Source organism: Oncorhynchus gorbuscha, linkage group LG19 (genome assembly GCF_021184085.1).
Source record: "Oncorhynchus gorbuscha isolate QuinsamMale2020 ecotype Even-year linkage group LG19, OgorEven_v1.0, whole genome shotgun sequence".
Lineage (NCBI taxonomy): Eukaryota > Metazoa > Chordata > Actinopteri > Salmoniformes > Salmonidae > Oncorhynchus > Oncorhynchus gorbuscha.
In genome coordinates this window covers 72,587,671-72,601,600 of record NC_060191.1, presented here as the reverse complement: position 1 = coordinate 72,601,600, position 13,930 = coordinate 72,587,671, and the positions used below count along the sequence as shown (strand labels likewise).

The following is a 13,930-nucleotide window of genomic DNA, read 5'->3' as shown; positions in this document are numbered from 1 at the left end:
TAGCTGGGTTTTATGACTGTCTCTATAGCTGGGTTTTATGACTGTCTCTATAGCTGGGTTTTATGACTCTCTATAGCTGGGTTTTATGACTCTCTATAGCTGGGTTTTATGGCTGTCTCTATAGCTGGGTTTTATGACTGTCTCTATAGCTGGGTTTTATAGATGGGTTTTATGACTGGCTATAGCTGGGTTTTATGACTGTCTCTAGCTGGGTTTTATGACTCTCTATAGCTGGGTTTGATGACTGTCTCTGTAGCTGGGTTTTATGACTGTCTCTATGGCTGTCTCTATAGCTGGGTTTTATGACTGTCTATAGCTTGGTTTTATGACTGTCTCTATGGCTGGGTTTTATGACTGTCTCTATAGCTGGGTTTTATGGCTGTCTCTATTTGGGTTTTTATGACTGTCTCTATAGCTGGGTTTTATGACTGTCTCTATAGCTGGGTTTTATAGCTGGGTTTTATGACTGGCTATAGCTGGGTTTTATAGCTGGGTTTTATGACTGGCTATAGCTGGGTTTTATGACTGTCTCTAGCTGGGTTTTATGACTGTCTATAGCTTGGTTTTATGACTGTCTCTATGGCTGGGTTTTATGACTGTCTCTATGGCTGGGTTTTATGACTGTCTCTATAGCTGGGTTTTATGGCTGTCTCTATAGCTGGGTTTTATGACTGTCTCTATAGCTGGGTTTTATGACTGTCTCTATAGCTGGGTTTTATAGCTGGGTTTTATGACTGGCTATAGCTGGGTTTTATAGCTGGGTTTTATGACTGGCTATAGCTGGGTTTTATGACTGTCTCTAGCTGGGTTTTATGACTCTCTATAGCTGGGTTTTATGACTCTCTATAGCTGGGTTTTATGACTGTCTCTATAGATGGGTTTTATGACTCTCTATAGCTGGGTTTTTTGGCTGTCTCTATGGCTGTTTTTTTTGGCTGTCTCTATGGCTGGGTTTTATGACTGTCTCTATAGCTGGGTTTTATGACTGTCTCTATGGCTGGGTTTTATGACTGTCTCTATAGCTGGGTTTTATGGCTGTCTCTATGGCTGGGTTTTATGACTGTCTCTATAGCTGGGTTTTATGGCTGTCTCTATAGCTGGGTTTTATGACTCTCTCTATAGCTGGGTTTTATGACTGTCTCTATAGCTGGGTTTTATGACTGTCTCTATAGCTGGGTTTTATGACTGTCTCTATAGCTGGGTTTTATGGCTGTCTCTATAGCTGGGTTTTATGACTCTCTATAGCTGGGTTTTATGACTCTCTATAGCTGGGTTTTATGGCTGTCTCTATAGCTGGGTTTTATGACTGTCTCTATAGCTGGGTTTTATAGATGGGTTTTATGACTGGCTATAGCTGGGTTTTATGACTGTCTCTAGCTGGGTTTTATGACTCTCTATAGCTGGGTTTTATGACTGTCTCTGTAGCTGGGTTTTATGACTGTCTCTATGGCTGTCTCTATAGCTGGGTTTTATGACTGTCTATAGCTTGGTTTTATGACTGTCTCTATGGCTGGGTTTTATGACTGTCTCTATAGCTGGGTGTTATGACTGTCTCTATAGCTGGGTTTCATAGCTGGGTTTTATGACTGTCTCTGTAGCTGGGTTTTATGGCTGTCTCTATGGCTGTCTCTGTAGCTGGGTTTTATGACTGTCTCTATAGCTGGGTTTTATGACTGTCTCTATAGCTGGGTTTTATGACTGGCTATAGCTGGGTTTTATAGCTGGTTTTTATGACTGGCTATAGCTGGGTTTTATGACTGTCTCTAGCTGGGTTTTATGACTCTCTATAGCTGGGTTTTATGACTCTCTATAGCTGGGTTTTATGACTGTCTCTATAGCTGGGTTTTATGACTGTCTCTATAGCTGGGTTTTATGACTGTCTCTATAGCTGGGTTTTATGACTCTCTATAGCTGGGTTTTATGACTCTCTATAGCTGGGTTTTATGGCTGTCTCTATAGCTGGGTTTTATGACTGTCTCTATAGCTGGGTTTTATGACTGTCTCTATTGCTGTGTTTTATGACTGTCTCTATAGCTGGGTTTTATGACTGTCTCTATAGCTGGGTTTTATGACTGTCTCTATAGCTGGGTTTTATGACTGTCTCTATAGCTGGGTTTTATGGCTGTCTCTGTAGCTGGGTTTTATGGCTGTCTCTATAGCTGGGTTTTATGACTCTCTATAGCTGGGTTTTATGGCTGTCTCTATAGCTGGGTTTTATGACTGTCTCTATAGCTGGGTTTTATAGCTGGGTTTTATGACTGGCTATAGCTGGGTTTTATAGCTGGGTTTTATGACTGGCTATAGCTGGGTTTTATGACTCTCTATAGCTGGGTTTTATGACTGTCTATAGCTGGGTTTTATGACTGTCTCTATAGCTGGGTTTTATGGCTGGGTTATATGACTGTCTCTATAGCTGGGTTTTATGACTGTCTCTATAGCTGGGTTTTATGACTGTCTCTATAGCTGGGTTTTATGACTGTCTCTATGGCTGGGTTTTATGACTGTCTCTATAGCTGGTTTTATGACTGTCTCTATTCACCCAGTAGGTCTCTAGCTGGGTTTTATGGATGTCTCTATAGCTGGGTTTTATATGGCTGTCTCTACAGCTGGGTTTTATGACTGTCTCTACAGCTGGGTTTTTATGGCTGTCTCTATAGCTGGGTTTTATGGCTGTCTCTACGGCTGGGTTTTATGACTGTGTTTTATGACTGTCTCTATAGCTGGTTTTATGACTGTCTCTATTCACCCAGTAGGTCTCTAGCTGGGTTTTATGGCTGTCTCTATAGCTGGGTTTTATGGCTGTCTCTATAGCTGGGTTTTATGGCTGTCTCTGTAGCTGGGTTTTATGGCTGTCTCTATAGCTGGGTTTTATGACTGTCTCTATAGCTGGGTTTTATGACTGTCTCTATAGCTGGGTTTTATGACTGTCTCTATAGCTGGGTTTTATGACTCTCTATAGCTGGGTTTTATGACTGTCTCTATAGCTGGGTGTTATGACTGTCTCTATAGCTGGGTGTTATGACTTTCTCTATAGCTGGGTGTTATGACTGTCTCTATAGCTGGGTTTTATGGCTGTCTCTATAGCTGGGTTTTATGACTGTCTCTATTCACCCAGTAGGTCTCTAGCTGGGTTTTATGGCTGTCTCTATAGCTGGATTTTATGACTGTCTCTATAGCTGGGTTTTATGGCTGTCTCTATGGCTGGGTTTTATGACTGTCTCTATAGCTGGGTTTTATGACTGTCTCTATAGCTGGGTTTTATGACTGTCTCTATTCACCCAGTAGGTCTCTAGCTGGGTTTTATGGCTGTCTCTATAGCTGGGTTTTATGACTGTCTCTATGGCTGGGTTTTATGACTGTCTCTATAGCTGGGTTTTATGGCTGTCTCTATAGCTGGGTTTTATGACTGTCTCTATGGCTGGGTTTTATGGCTGGGTTTTATGACTGTCTCTATAGCTGGGTTTTATAGATGGGTTTTATGACTGGCTATAGCTGGGTTTTATGACTGGCTATAGCTGGGTTTTATGACTGTCTCTAGCTGGGTTTTATGACTCTCTATAGCTGGGTTTTATGACTGTCTCTGTAGCTGGGTTTTATGACTGTCTCTATGGCTGTCTCTATAGCTGGGTTTTATGACTGTCTATAGCTTGGTTTTATGACTGTCTCTATGGCTGGGTTTTATGACTGTCTCTATAGCTGGGTGTTATGACTGTCTCTATAGCTGGGTGTTATGACTGTCTCTATAGCTGGGTTTCATAGCTGGGTTTTATGACTGTCTCTGTAGCTGGGTTTTATGGCTGTCTCTATGGCTGTCTCTGTAGCTGGGTTTTATGACTGTCTCTATAGCTGGGTTTTATGACTGTCTCTATAGCTGGGTTTTATGACTGGCTATAGCTGGGTTTTATAGCTGGTTTTTATGACTGGCTATAGCTGGGTTTTATGACTGTCTCTAGCTGGGTTTTATGACTCTCTATAGCTGGGTTTTATGACTGTCTCTATAGCTGGGTTTTATGACTGTCTCTATAGCTGGGTTTTATGACTGTCTCTATAGCTGGGTTTTATGACTCTCTATAGCTGGGTTTTATGACTCTCTATAGCTGGGTTTTATGGCTGTCTCTATAGCTGGGTTTTATGACTGTCTCTATAGCTGGGTTTTATGACTGTCTCTATTGCTGCGTTTTATGACTGTCTCTATAGCTGGGTTTTATGACTGTCTCTATAGCTGGGTTTTATGACTGTCTCTATAGCTGGGTTTTATGACTGTCTCTATAGCTGGGTTTTATGGCTGTCTCTATAGCTGGGTTTTATGGCTGTCTCTATAGCTGGGTTTTATGACTCTCTATAGCTGGGTTTTATGGCTGTCTCTATAGCTGGGTTTTATGACTGTCTCTATAGCTGGGTTTTATAGCTGGGTTTTATGACTGGCTATAGCTGGGTTTTATAGCTGGGTTTTATGACTGGCTATAGCTGGGTTTTATGACTCTCTATAGCTGGGTTTTATGACTGTCTATAGCTGGGTTTTATGACTGTCTCTATAGCTGGGTTTTATGGCTGGGTTATATGACTGTCTCTATAGCTGGGTTTTATGACTGTCTCTATAGCTGGGTTTTATGACTGTCTCTACAGCTGGGTTTTATGGCTGTCTCTATAGCTGGGTTTTATGGCTGTCTCTATAGCTGGGTTTTATGGCTGTCTCTACGGCTGGGTTTTATGACTGTGTTTTATGACTGTCTCTATAGCTGGTTTTATGACTGTCTCTATTCACCCAGTAGGTCTCTAGCTGGGTTTTATGGATGTCTCTATAGCTGGGTTTTATATGGCTGTCTCTACAGCTGGGTTTTATGACTGTCTCTACAGTTGGGTTTTATGGCTGTCTCTATAGCTGGGTTTTATGGCTGTCTCTACGGCTGGGTTTTATGACTGTGTTTTATGACTGTCTCTATAGCTGGTTTTATGACTGTCTCTATTCACCCAGTAGGTCTCTAGCTGGGTTTTATGGCTGTCTCTATAGCTGGGTTTTATGACTGTCTCTATAGCTGGGTTTTATGACTGTCTCTATAGCTGGGTGTTATGACTGTCTCTATAGCTGGGTGTTATGACTTTCTCTATAGCTGGGTGTTATGACTGTCTCTATAGCTGGGTTTTATGGCTGTCTCTATAGCTGGGTTTTATGACTGTCTCTATTCACCCAGTAGGTCTCTAGCTGGGTTTTATGGCTGTCTCTATAGCTGGATTTTATGACTGTCTCTATAGCTGGGTTTTATGGCTGTCTCTATGGCTGGGTTTTATGACTGTCTCTATAGCTGGGTTTTATGACTGTCTCTATAGCTGGGTTTTATGACTGTCTCTATTCACCCAGTAGGTCTCTAGCTGGGTTTTATGGCTGTCTCTATAGCTGGGTTTTATGACTGTCTCTATGGCTGGGTTTTATGACTGTCTCTATAGCTGGGTTTTATGGCTGGGTTTTATGACTGTCTCTATAGCTGGGTTTTATGGCTGTCTCTATAGCTGGGTTTTATGGCTGTCTCTTTAGCTGGGTTTTATGGCTGGGTTTTATGGCTGTCTCTGGCTGGGTTTTATGGCTGGGTTTTATGACTGTCTCTCTAGCTGGTTTTTATGGCTGTCTCTATTGCTGGGTTTTATGACTGGGTTTTATGACTGTGTCTATTCACCCCAGTGGGTCTATAGCTGTTAACCTACTGGTTTACCCTAAAGAACTGTTAAGCTCTTATGAGATACTATGGACACTTAAGAATCCATGAGAGTAGCATTGACATGCAGAAGTGTCTTTAAAGGTAGGATCCTTAATGGTGAACCTACCGGGTACGTTTAGGATATTAATACAACAAAGAAGCTACTTTCTCTCCCCTCTGACATCACTGCAGGTGTGATAGAACAGCAGGTTATGTACTGCAGATGTGTTTACCCAACGCTCCCGTCCTCCGTTAGTCAACAAAAACAAACCGTGGCGCCGTTTCCCCTCATGTGATTTCCATCTTAAACAGAAACAAGAACAAAAGGCGTCCGTCTGCCTGTGTCTTGGGTTAAAAACCTGAGGGAAGGGCCTGGAGAAATGTATTGGGTTAAAAACCTGAGGGAAGGGCCTGGAGAAATGTCTTGGGTTAAAACCCTGAGGGAAGGGCCTGGAGAAATGTCTTGGGTTAAAACCCTGAGGGAAGGGCCTGGAGAAATGTCTTGGGTTAAAACCCTGAGGGAAGGGCCTGGAGAAATGTCTTGGGTTAAAACCCTGAGGGAAGGGCCTGGAGAAATGTCTTGGGTTAAAACCCTGAGGGAAGGGCCTGGAGAAATGTCTTGGGTTAAAACCCTGAGGGAAGGGCCTGGAGAAATGTCTTGGGTTAAAACCCTGAGGGAAGGGCCTGGAGAAATGTCTTGGGTTAAAAACCTGAGGGAAGGGCCTGGAGAAATGTCTTGGGTTAAAAACCTGAGGGAAGGGCCTGGAGAAAGGTCTTGGGTTAAAAACCTGAGGGAAGGGCCTGGAGAAATGTCTTGGTTTAAAAACCTGAGGGAAGGGCCTGGAAAAACATCTTTCAAATTCGTAGACAGAGCTATGGATGCAAGGACTGACCATCCACGATATCTAAATGCTAGTTTTAACCATGTTATGAGTATATACAGTGTTTGTTTACATGTAGGTTGTTTACAGACCGAGGAAAACAAGCTGATGTTTTGTGTTCTGATGGGGGTACGACAGTCAAACTGAACTTCATGAGACGCCATTCTGAACCAATGGGAATATATCATTGATTTATAAGTAAAAAAAAAAAATGAATGAAGCAACTAAGGATTGTAGCTTTTAAAAGCCCGTTCCATGAGGTATCGTGAAGACATTACCTTTAGCTGTCTGTCTGATTTGGAGGAACGTTCGATGGCTATTCCTGGTCAAACATGACATTTCCCCAGCCGTCTCCCAAGGGACACAGAGAGGGAACATGATGTTTCTCTACTGGTGTGAAATGAAGAGGAATAAGGGTCCTATATAACTGTTGCTGCTGCGTTACCGAGGAACACACACACACACACACACACACACACACACACACACACACACACACACACACACACACACACACACACACACACACACACACACACACACACACACACACACACACACACACACACACACACACACACACACAAACTCACGCATGGTGTTATGTTCTGTACAAACTGTACGTTCACAAGGTCTTTTCCCAGAATCCTCTTTGAGTCATACTTCATTTCTTCATCTGTCGATATGGACAAGTGTGTTTCCAGCAGTGTGCTAGAAAGGATTACATATTTCTCTCTCGCATAGACACACACACACACACACACACACACACACACACACACACACACACACACACACACACACACACACACACACACACACACACACACACACACACACACACACACACACACACACACACACACACACACACACACACACACACACACAGATACAGTTGAAGTCAGAAGTTTACATACACCTTAGCCAAATACATTTAAACTCAGTTTTTCACAATTCCTGACATTTAATCTTAATTCCCTATTTAACAGCAGTTAGTATCACTACTTTTTTTTAAAGAATGTGAAATGTCAGAATAATAGCAGAGAATGATTTATTTCAGCTTTTATTTCTTTCATCACATTCCCAGTGGGTCAGAAGTTTACATACAATCAATTAGTATTTTGTAGCATTGCCTTTAAATTGTTTAACTTGGGTCAAACATTTCTGGTAGCCTTCCACAAGCTTCCCACAATAAGTTGGGTGAATTTTGGCCCATTCCCCCTGACAGAGCTGGTGTAACTGAGTCAGGTTTATAGGCCTCCTTGCTCGCACATGCTTTTTCAGTTCTGCCCACACATTTTCTATAAGATTGAGGTCAGGGCTTTGTGATGGCGACTCCAATACCTTGACTTTGCTGTCCTTAAGCCATTTTGCTACAACTTTGTAAGTATGTTTGGGGTCATTGTCCATTTGGAAGACCCATTTGTGACCAAGCTCCTGCAGCAAAGCACCTCCACAACATGATGCTGCCACCCCCATGCTTCACGGTTGGGATGGTGTTCTTCGGCTTGCAAGCCTCCCCCTTTATCCTCCAAACATAACGATGGTCATTATGGCCAAACAGTTCTACTTTTGTTTCTTCAGACCAGAGGACAATTCTCCCAAAAGTACAATCTTTGTCTCCATTTGCAGTTGCAAACCGTAGTCTGGCCTTTTTTATGGCGGTTTTGGAGCAGTGGCTTCTTCCTTGCTGAGCGGCCTTTCAGGTTATGTCGATATAGGACTCGTTTTACTGTGGATATAGATACTTTTGTACCTGTTTCCTCCAGCATCTTCACAAGGTCCTTTGCTGTTTTTCTGGGATTGATTTGCACTTTTCTCACCAAAGTACGTTCATCTTTAGGAGACAGAATGCGTCTCCTTCCTGAGCGGTATGACGGCTGCGTGGTCCCATGATGTTTATACTTGCGTACTATTGTTTGTAGAGATGAACGTGGTACCTTCAGGCGTTTGGAAATTGCTCCCAAGGATGAACCAGACTTGTGGAGGTCTACAATTGTTTTTCTGAGGTCTTTGCTGATTTCTTTTGATTTTCCCATGATGTCAAGCAAAGAGGCACTGAGTTTGAAGGTAGGCCTTGAAATACATCCACAGGTACACCTCCAATTGACTCAAATGATGTCAATTAGCCTATCAGAAGCTTCTAAAGCCATGACATCATTTTCTGGAATTTTCCAATCTGTTTAAAGGCACAGTCAACTTAGTGTATGTAAACCTCTGACCCACTGGAAGTGTGGATACAGTGAATTTTAGTGAAATAATTTGTCTGTAAACAATTGTTGGAAGAATGACTTGTGTCATGCACAAAGTAGATGTTCTAACTGACTTGCCAAAACTATAGTTTAGTATAGTTTTACTATACTAAACTTTACTATACTTGGTCCTTCTGTAGCTCAGTTGGTAGAGCATGGCGCTTGTAACGCCAGGGTAGTGGGTTCGATCCCCGGGACCACCCATACGTAGAATGTTTGCACACATGACTGTAAGTCGCTTTGGATAAAAGCGTCTGCTAAATGGCATATATTATTATTATTATTATTATTACTATAGTAAAACTACTAAACTAAACTTCCGACTTCAACTGTATATATTCTAGCCGATGTACATAAATGCGCACACACACACACGCTCCGGCAGGCACAGGTGTGGTAGCAGTGTGGGAAACATGGTTGGTACATGTGGTCCTAACATATGTCTGCAGGGCTGTGAACATACATTCTGCCCTCCTAGCCAGCTGTTCACACACACTACACAGGAATGTCTGGAGTACATTACATTTGGAAACCTTGATATTGATCGTCTTTCTCCTCTTTCTCCCCTCTCTCTCCTCTCTCCCCCTCTCTCTCCTCTCTCCCCCCTCTCTCTACTCTTTCTCCCCTCTCTCTCCTTTCTCCCCTCTCTCTCCTCTTTCTCCCCTCTCTCCCCTCTCTCTCCTCTCTCCCTCTCTCCCCCTCTCTCTCCCCCTCTCTCTCCTCTTTCTCCCCTCTCTCTCTTTCTCCCCTCTCTCTCCTTTCTCCCCTCTCTCTCCTCTCTCCCTTCTCTCTCCTCTTTCTCCCCTCTTTCTCTCCTCTTTCTCCCCTCTCTCTCCTCTTTCTCCCCTCTCTCTCCTCTTTCTCCCCTCTCTCTCCTCTCTCCCTTCTCTCTCCTCTTTCTCCCCTCTTTCTCTCCTCTTTCTCCCCTCTCTCTCCTCTTTCTCCCCTCTCTCTCCTCTCTCCCTTCTCTCTCCCCCCTCTCTCCCCTCTCCCTTCTCTCTCTTTTCTCTCTCTCTCCTCTCTCTCTCCTCTCTCTCTATTTCCTCACCCCTCTCTCTCCCCCTCTCTGTCCTCTCTCTCCCCCTCTCTCTCCTCTGTCCTCTCTCCCCCTCTCTCCTCTGTCCTCTCTCTCTCTCCCCTCTTTCTCTCCTTTGTCCTCTCCTCCCTCCTCTTTCTCTCTCCTCTCTCCCCTCCTGTCTCTCTCCTCTCTCCCCTCACTCATCTCCCCTCTGTCCTCTCTCCCCTCTCTCTTCTCTCTCTCTCCTTCTCTCTCATTTCTCCCTTCTCTTCTCTCTCTCCCTTCTCATCTCCCCTCTGTCCTCTCTCATCCCTCCCCTCTCTCATCTCCCCTCTGTCCTCTCTCCCCCTGTCTCTTCTCTCTCTCCCTTCTCTCTCATTTCTCCCTTCTCTTCTCTCTCTCATTTCTCCCTTCTCTTCTCTCCCTCCCTTCTCATCTCCCCTCTGTCCTCTCTCCCCCCTGTCTCTTCTCTCTCTCTTCTCTCTTCCCTCTCTCTCCTCTTTCTCCCCTCTCTCTCTTTCTCCCCTCTCTCTCCTTTCTCCCCTCTCTCTCCTCTTTCTCCCCTCTCTCTCCTCTCTCCCTTCTCTCTCCTCTTTCTCCCCTCTTTCTCTCCTCTTTCTCCCCTCTCTCTCCTCTTTCTCTCCTCTCTCCCTTCTCTCTCCCCCTCTCTCCCCTCTCCCTTCTCTCTCTCTTCTCTCTCTCTCTCTCTCCTCTCTCTCTATTTCCTCACCCCTCTCTCTCCCCCCTCTCTGTCCTCTCTCTCCCCCTCTCTCTCCTCTGTCCTCTCTCCCCCCTCTCTCTCCTCTGTCCTCTCTCTCTCTCCCCTCTTTCTCTCCTTTGTCCTCTCCTCCCTCCTCTTTCTCTCTCCTCTCTCCCCTCCTGTCTCTCTCCTCTCTCCCCTCACTCATCTCCCCTCTGTCCTCTCTCCCCCTCTCTCTTCTCTCTCTCCCTTCTCTCTCATTTCTCCCTTCTCTTCTCTCTCTCCCTTCTCATCTCCCCTCTGTCTTCTCTCATCCCTCCCCTCTCTCATCTCCCCTCTGTCCTCTCTCCCCCCCTGTCTCTTCTCTCTCTCCCTTCTCTCTCATTTCTCCCTTCTCTTCTCTCTCTCATTTCTCCCTTCTCTTTTCTCCCTCCCTTCTCATCTCCCCTCTGTCTCTTCTCTCTCTCTTCTCTCTTCCCTCTCTCCCTTCTCTCTCCCCTCTCTCATCTCCCCATGTCTCTTCTCTCTCTCTTTCTCTCTCTCTCCCCCCAGCCCTTCCCATTGGTGTCGTCGTCTAGGTGGATGGTGAAGAGAGGGGAGCTCACAGCCTTCGTGGAGGAGAACGGCATCTTCTCCAAGAGGACGTCACGTCATCAGGTCTACTTCTTCCTCTTCAATGACGTCCTCATCCTCACCAGGAAGAAGAGGTGGGTCCACAGTCTCACTAGCCAATCCCAGTCTAACCAAGCATTCCCAGTCAACTCCACAGTCTCACTAGCCAATCCCAGTCTAACCAAGCATTCCCAGTCAACTCCACAGTCTCACTAGCCAATCCCAGTCTAAACAAGCATTCCCAGTCAACTCCACAGTCTCACTAGCCAATCGCACAGATGGGGAGTGTGGTGGTGATAAAATCTTTAAGTATGCTAGATGTAAAGATTGTGAGCTGTCATTGCGACAGAGTTATGTGCAGGGAAACTCCACGTGTTCATCCTTGTGTCTTTGTGTGAGTGATTTGTCTCTGGGATGAGTCAAGTGTGACCTTTCATTGGGCAGTAATATGTGTATATACACCTCCCATAACACTCGTAATGAAGACTAAGCAATTGAAATGTTTTTTTTATTTTTTTTATTTTACCCTTTATTCTCCCCAATTTCATGGTCTCCAATTGTTAGTAGCTACTATCTTGTCTCATCGCTACAACTCCCGTACGGGCTCGGGAGAGACGAAGGTTGAAAGTCATGCGTCCTCCGAAACACAACTCAACCAAGCCGTACTGCTTCTTAACACAGCGCGCATCCAACCCGGAAGCCAGCCGCACCAATGTGTCGGAGGAAACACCGTGCACCTGGCCACCTTGGTTAGCGCTCACTGCGCCCGGCCCCCCACAGGAGTCGCTAGTGCGCGATGAGACAAGGATATCCCTACCGACCAAGCCCTCCCTAACCCGGACGACGCTAGGCCAATTGTGCGTCGCCCCACGGACCTCCCGGTCGCGGCCGGTTACGACAGAGCCCTGGGCATGAACCCAGAGTCTCTGATGGCACAGCTGGCGCTGCAGTACAGCGCCCGTAACCACTGCGCCACACGGGAGGCCCAAGCCTATTGAAATGTTGATATGAGATACTTCAAATATACAAGCATTAGACAATGAGTTGACGTTGACTAACAAGAATGGGTCTGAGAATTGTCTATATCAAAGGCAGATGGTCAATTAACATTGAACAACGAATGGATTAACATACCATGCATGAAGCTTAAGTTACAAACATTAACAAGCATTATTAAAGGCATTATTCCAACCCCATAGATCCTAAAGTTAACTTATAGGACAAAGCATGAACAACGAGACACTCACTAGGCCAGAGGCCTAGAATTCTAGGAAATGAGAATTGAGGCTGATGTAAATGAGACAGCATCTAAAGGCTGGTGTGATGAGGGGTGAGACAGCATCTAAAGGCTGGTGTGATGAGGGGGTGAGACAGCATCTAAAGGCTGGTGTGATGAGGGGGTGAGACAGCATCTAAAGGCTGGTGTGATGAGGGGGTGAGACAGCATCTAAAGGCTGGTGTGATGAGGGGGTGAGACAGCATCTAAAGGCTGGTGTGATGAGGGGGTGAGACTGATGTAAATAAGACAGCATTTCTGAGAGGAACATAAACCCCCTTTGAGTAATTCAGAGTTCACCCTGTCCATATACAATACACAGAAATAATACATCCATATAGAGTCCTCTTTAGGAGACAAGTTACCACAGAGATAATCTATATAGAGTCCTCTTTAGGAGACAAGTTACCACAGAGATAATCTATATAGAGATCCTCTTTAGGAGACAAGTTACCACAGAGATAATCTATATAGAGATCCTCTTTAGGAGACAAGTTACCACAGAGATAATCTATATAGAGTCCTCTTTAAGAGACAAGTTACCACAGAGATAATCTATATAGAGTCCTCTTTAGGAGACAAGTTACCACAGAGATAATCTATATAGAGTCCTCTTTAGGGGACAAATTACCACAGAGATAATCCATGTAGAGTCCTCTTTAGGAGACAAGTTACCACAGAGATAATCTATATAGAGTCCTCTTTAGGGGATAAATTACCACAGAGATAATATATATAGAGATCCTCTTTAGGGGACATGTTTCAGATACCAGACATGGATACTATATTATTATTCTGTCACAATAGTCGGTCCTCTGGGTGCTGTAACAGATATACATTTTGGCTCCTCAGAGGGGGAAGGGCTGACTCGTCCTTTGTGTTCCTGGACCATTTTCCCCTGCAGCTACAGGCGGGGTGGGACGGGCGGGGTGGGACGGGCGGGGTGGGACGGACGGGGTGGGACGGACGGAGTGGGACGGGCGGGGTGGGACGGACGGAGTGGGACGGGCGGGGTGGGACGGGCGGGGTGGGACGGACGGGGTGGGACGGACAGGGTGGGACGGACACACACCCATACAGGGCATTCTGAAAATATTCAGACCCCTTGACTTTTTCCACATTTTGTTACGTTACAGCCTTATTCTAAAATGGATTTCATTATTTGTATACCTCTAATCATTCCACGATACCCCATAATGGCATTTTTGCAAATGTATATAAAAAATAATAGAAATAGCATATTTACATCAGTATTCAGACCCTTTGCTATGAGACTCAAAATTGAGCTCAGGTGTATCCTGTTTCCCATTGATAATCCTTGAGATGTTTCTACAACTTGATTGGAGTCCACCGGTGGTAAATTCAATTGATTGGACATGATTTGGAAAGGCACACACCTGTCTATATAAGGTCCCACAGTTGACAGTGCATGTCAGAAACAAAAACCAAGCCATGAGGTTGAAGGAATTGTCCGTAGAGCTCCGAGACAGGATTG

General features: G+C 44.8%; 1 protein-coding gene across 3 annotated transcripts in view; it reads left to right on the top strand.

Moving 5' to 3' along the window:
* The window catches only part of LOC124005218 (rho guanine nucleotide exchange factor 26-like), a 103,436-nt gene that overhangs the window by 50,389 nt on the left and 39,117 nt on the right, over positions 1–13,930 (top strand). For all 3 annotated transcript variants that reach the window (XM_046314255.1, XM_046314256.1, XM_046314254.1), the window contains exon 11: positions 11,100–11,254. In XM_046314255.1, the coding sequence (XP_046170211.1) occupies positions 11,100–11,254 (155 nt within the window). The remainder of the gene's footprint in view (positions 1–11,099; positions 11,255–13,930) is intronic.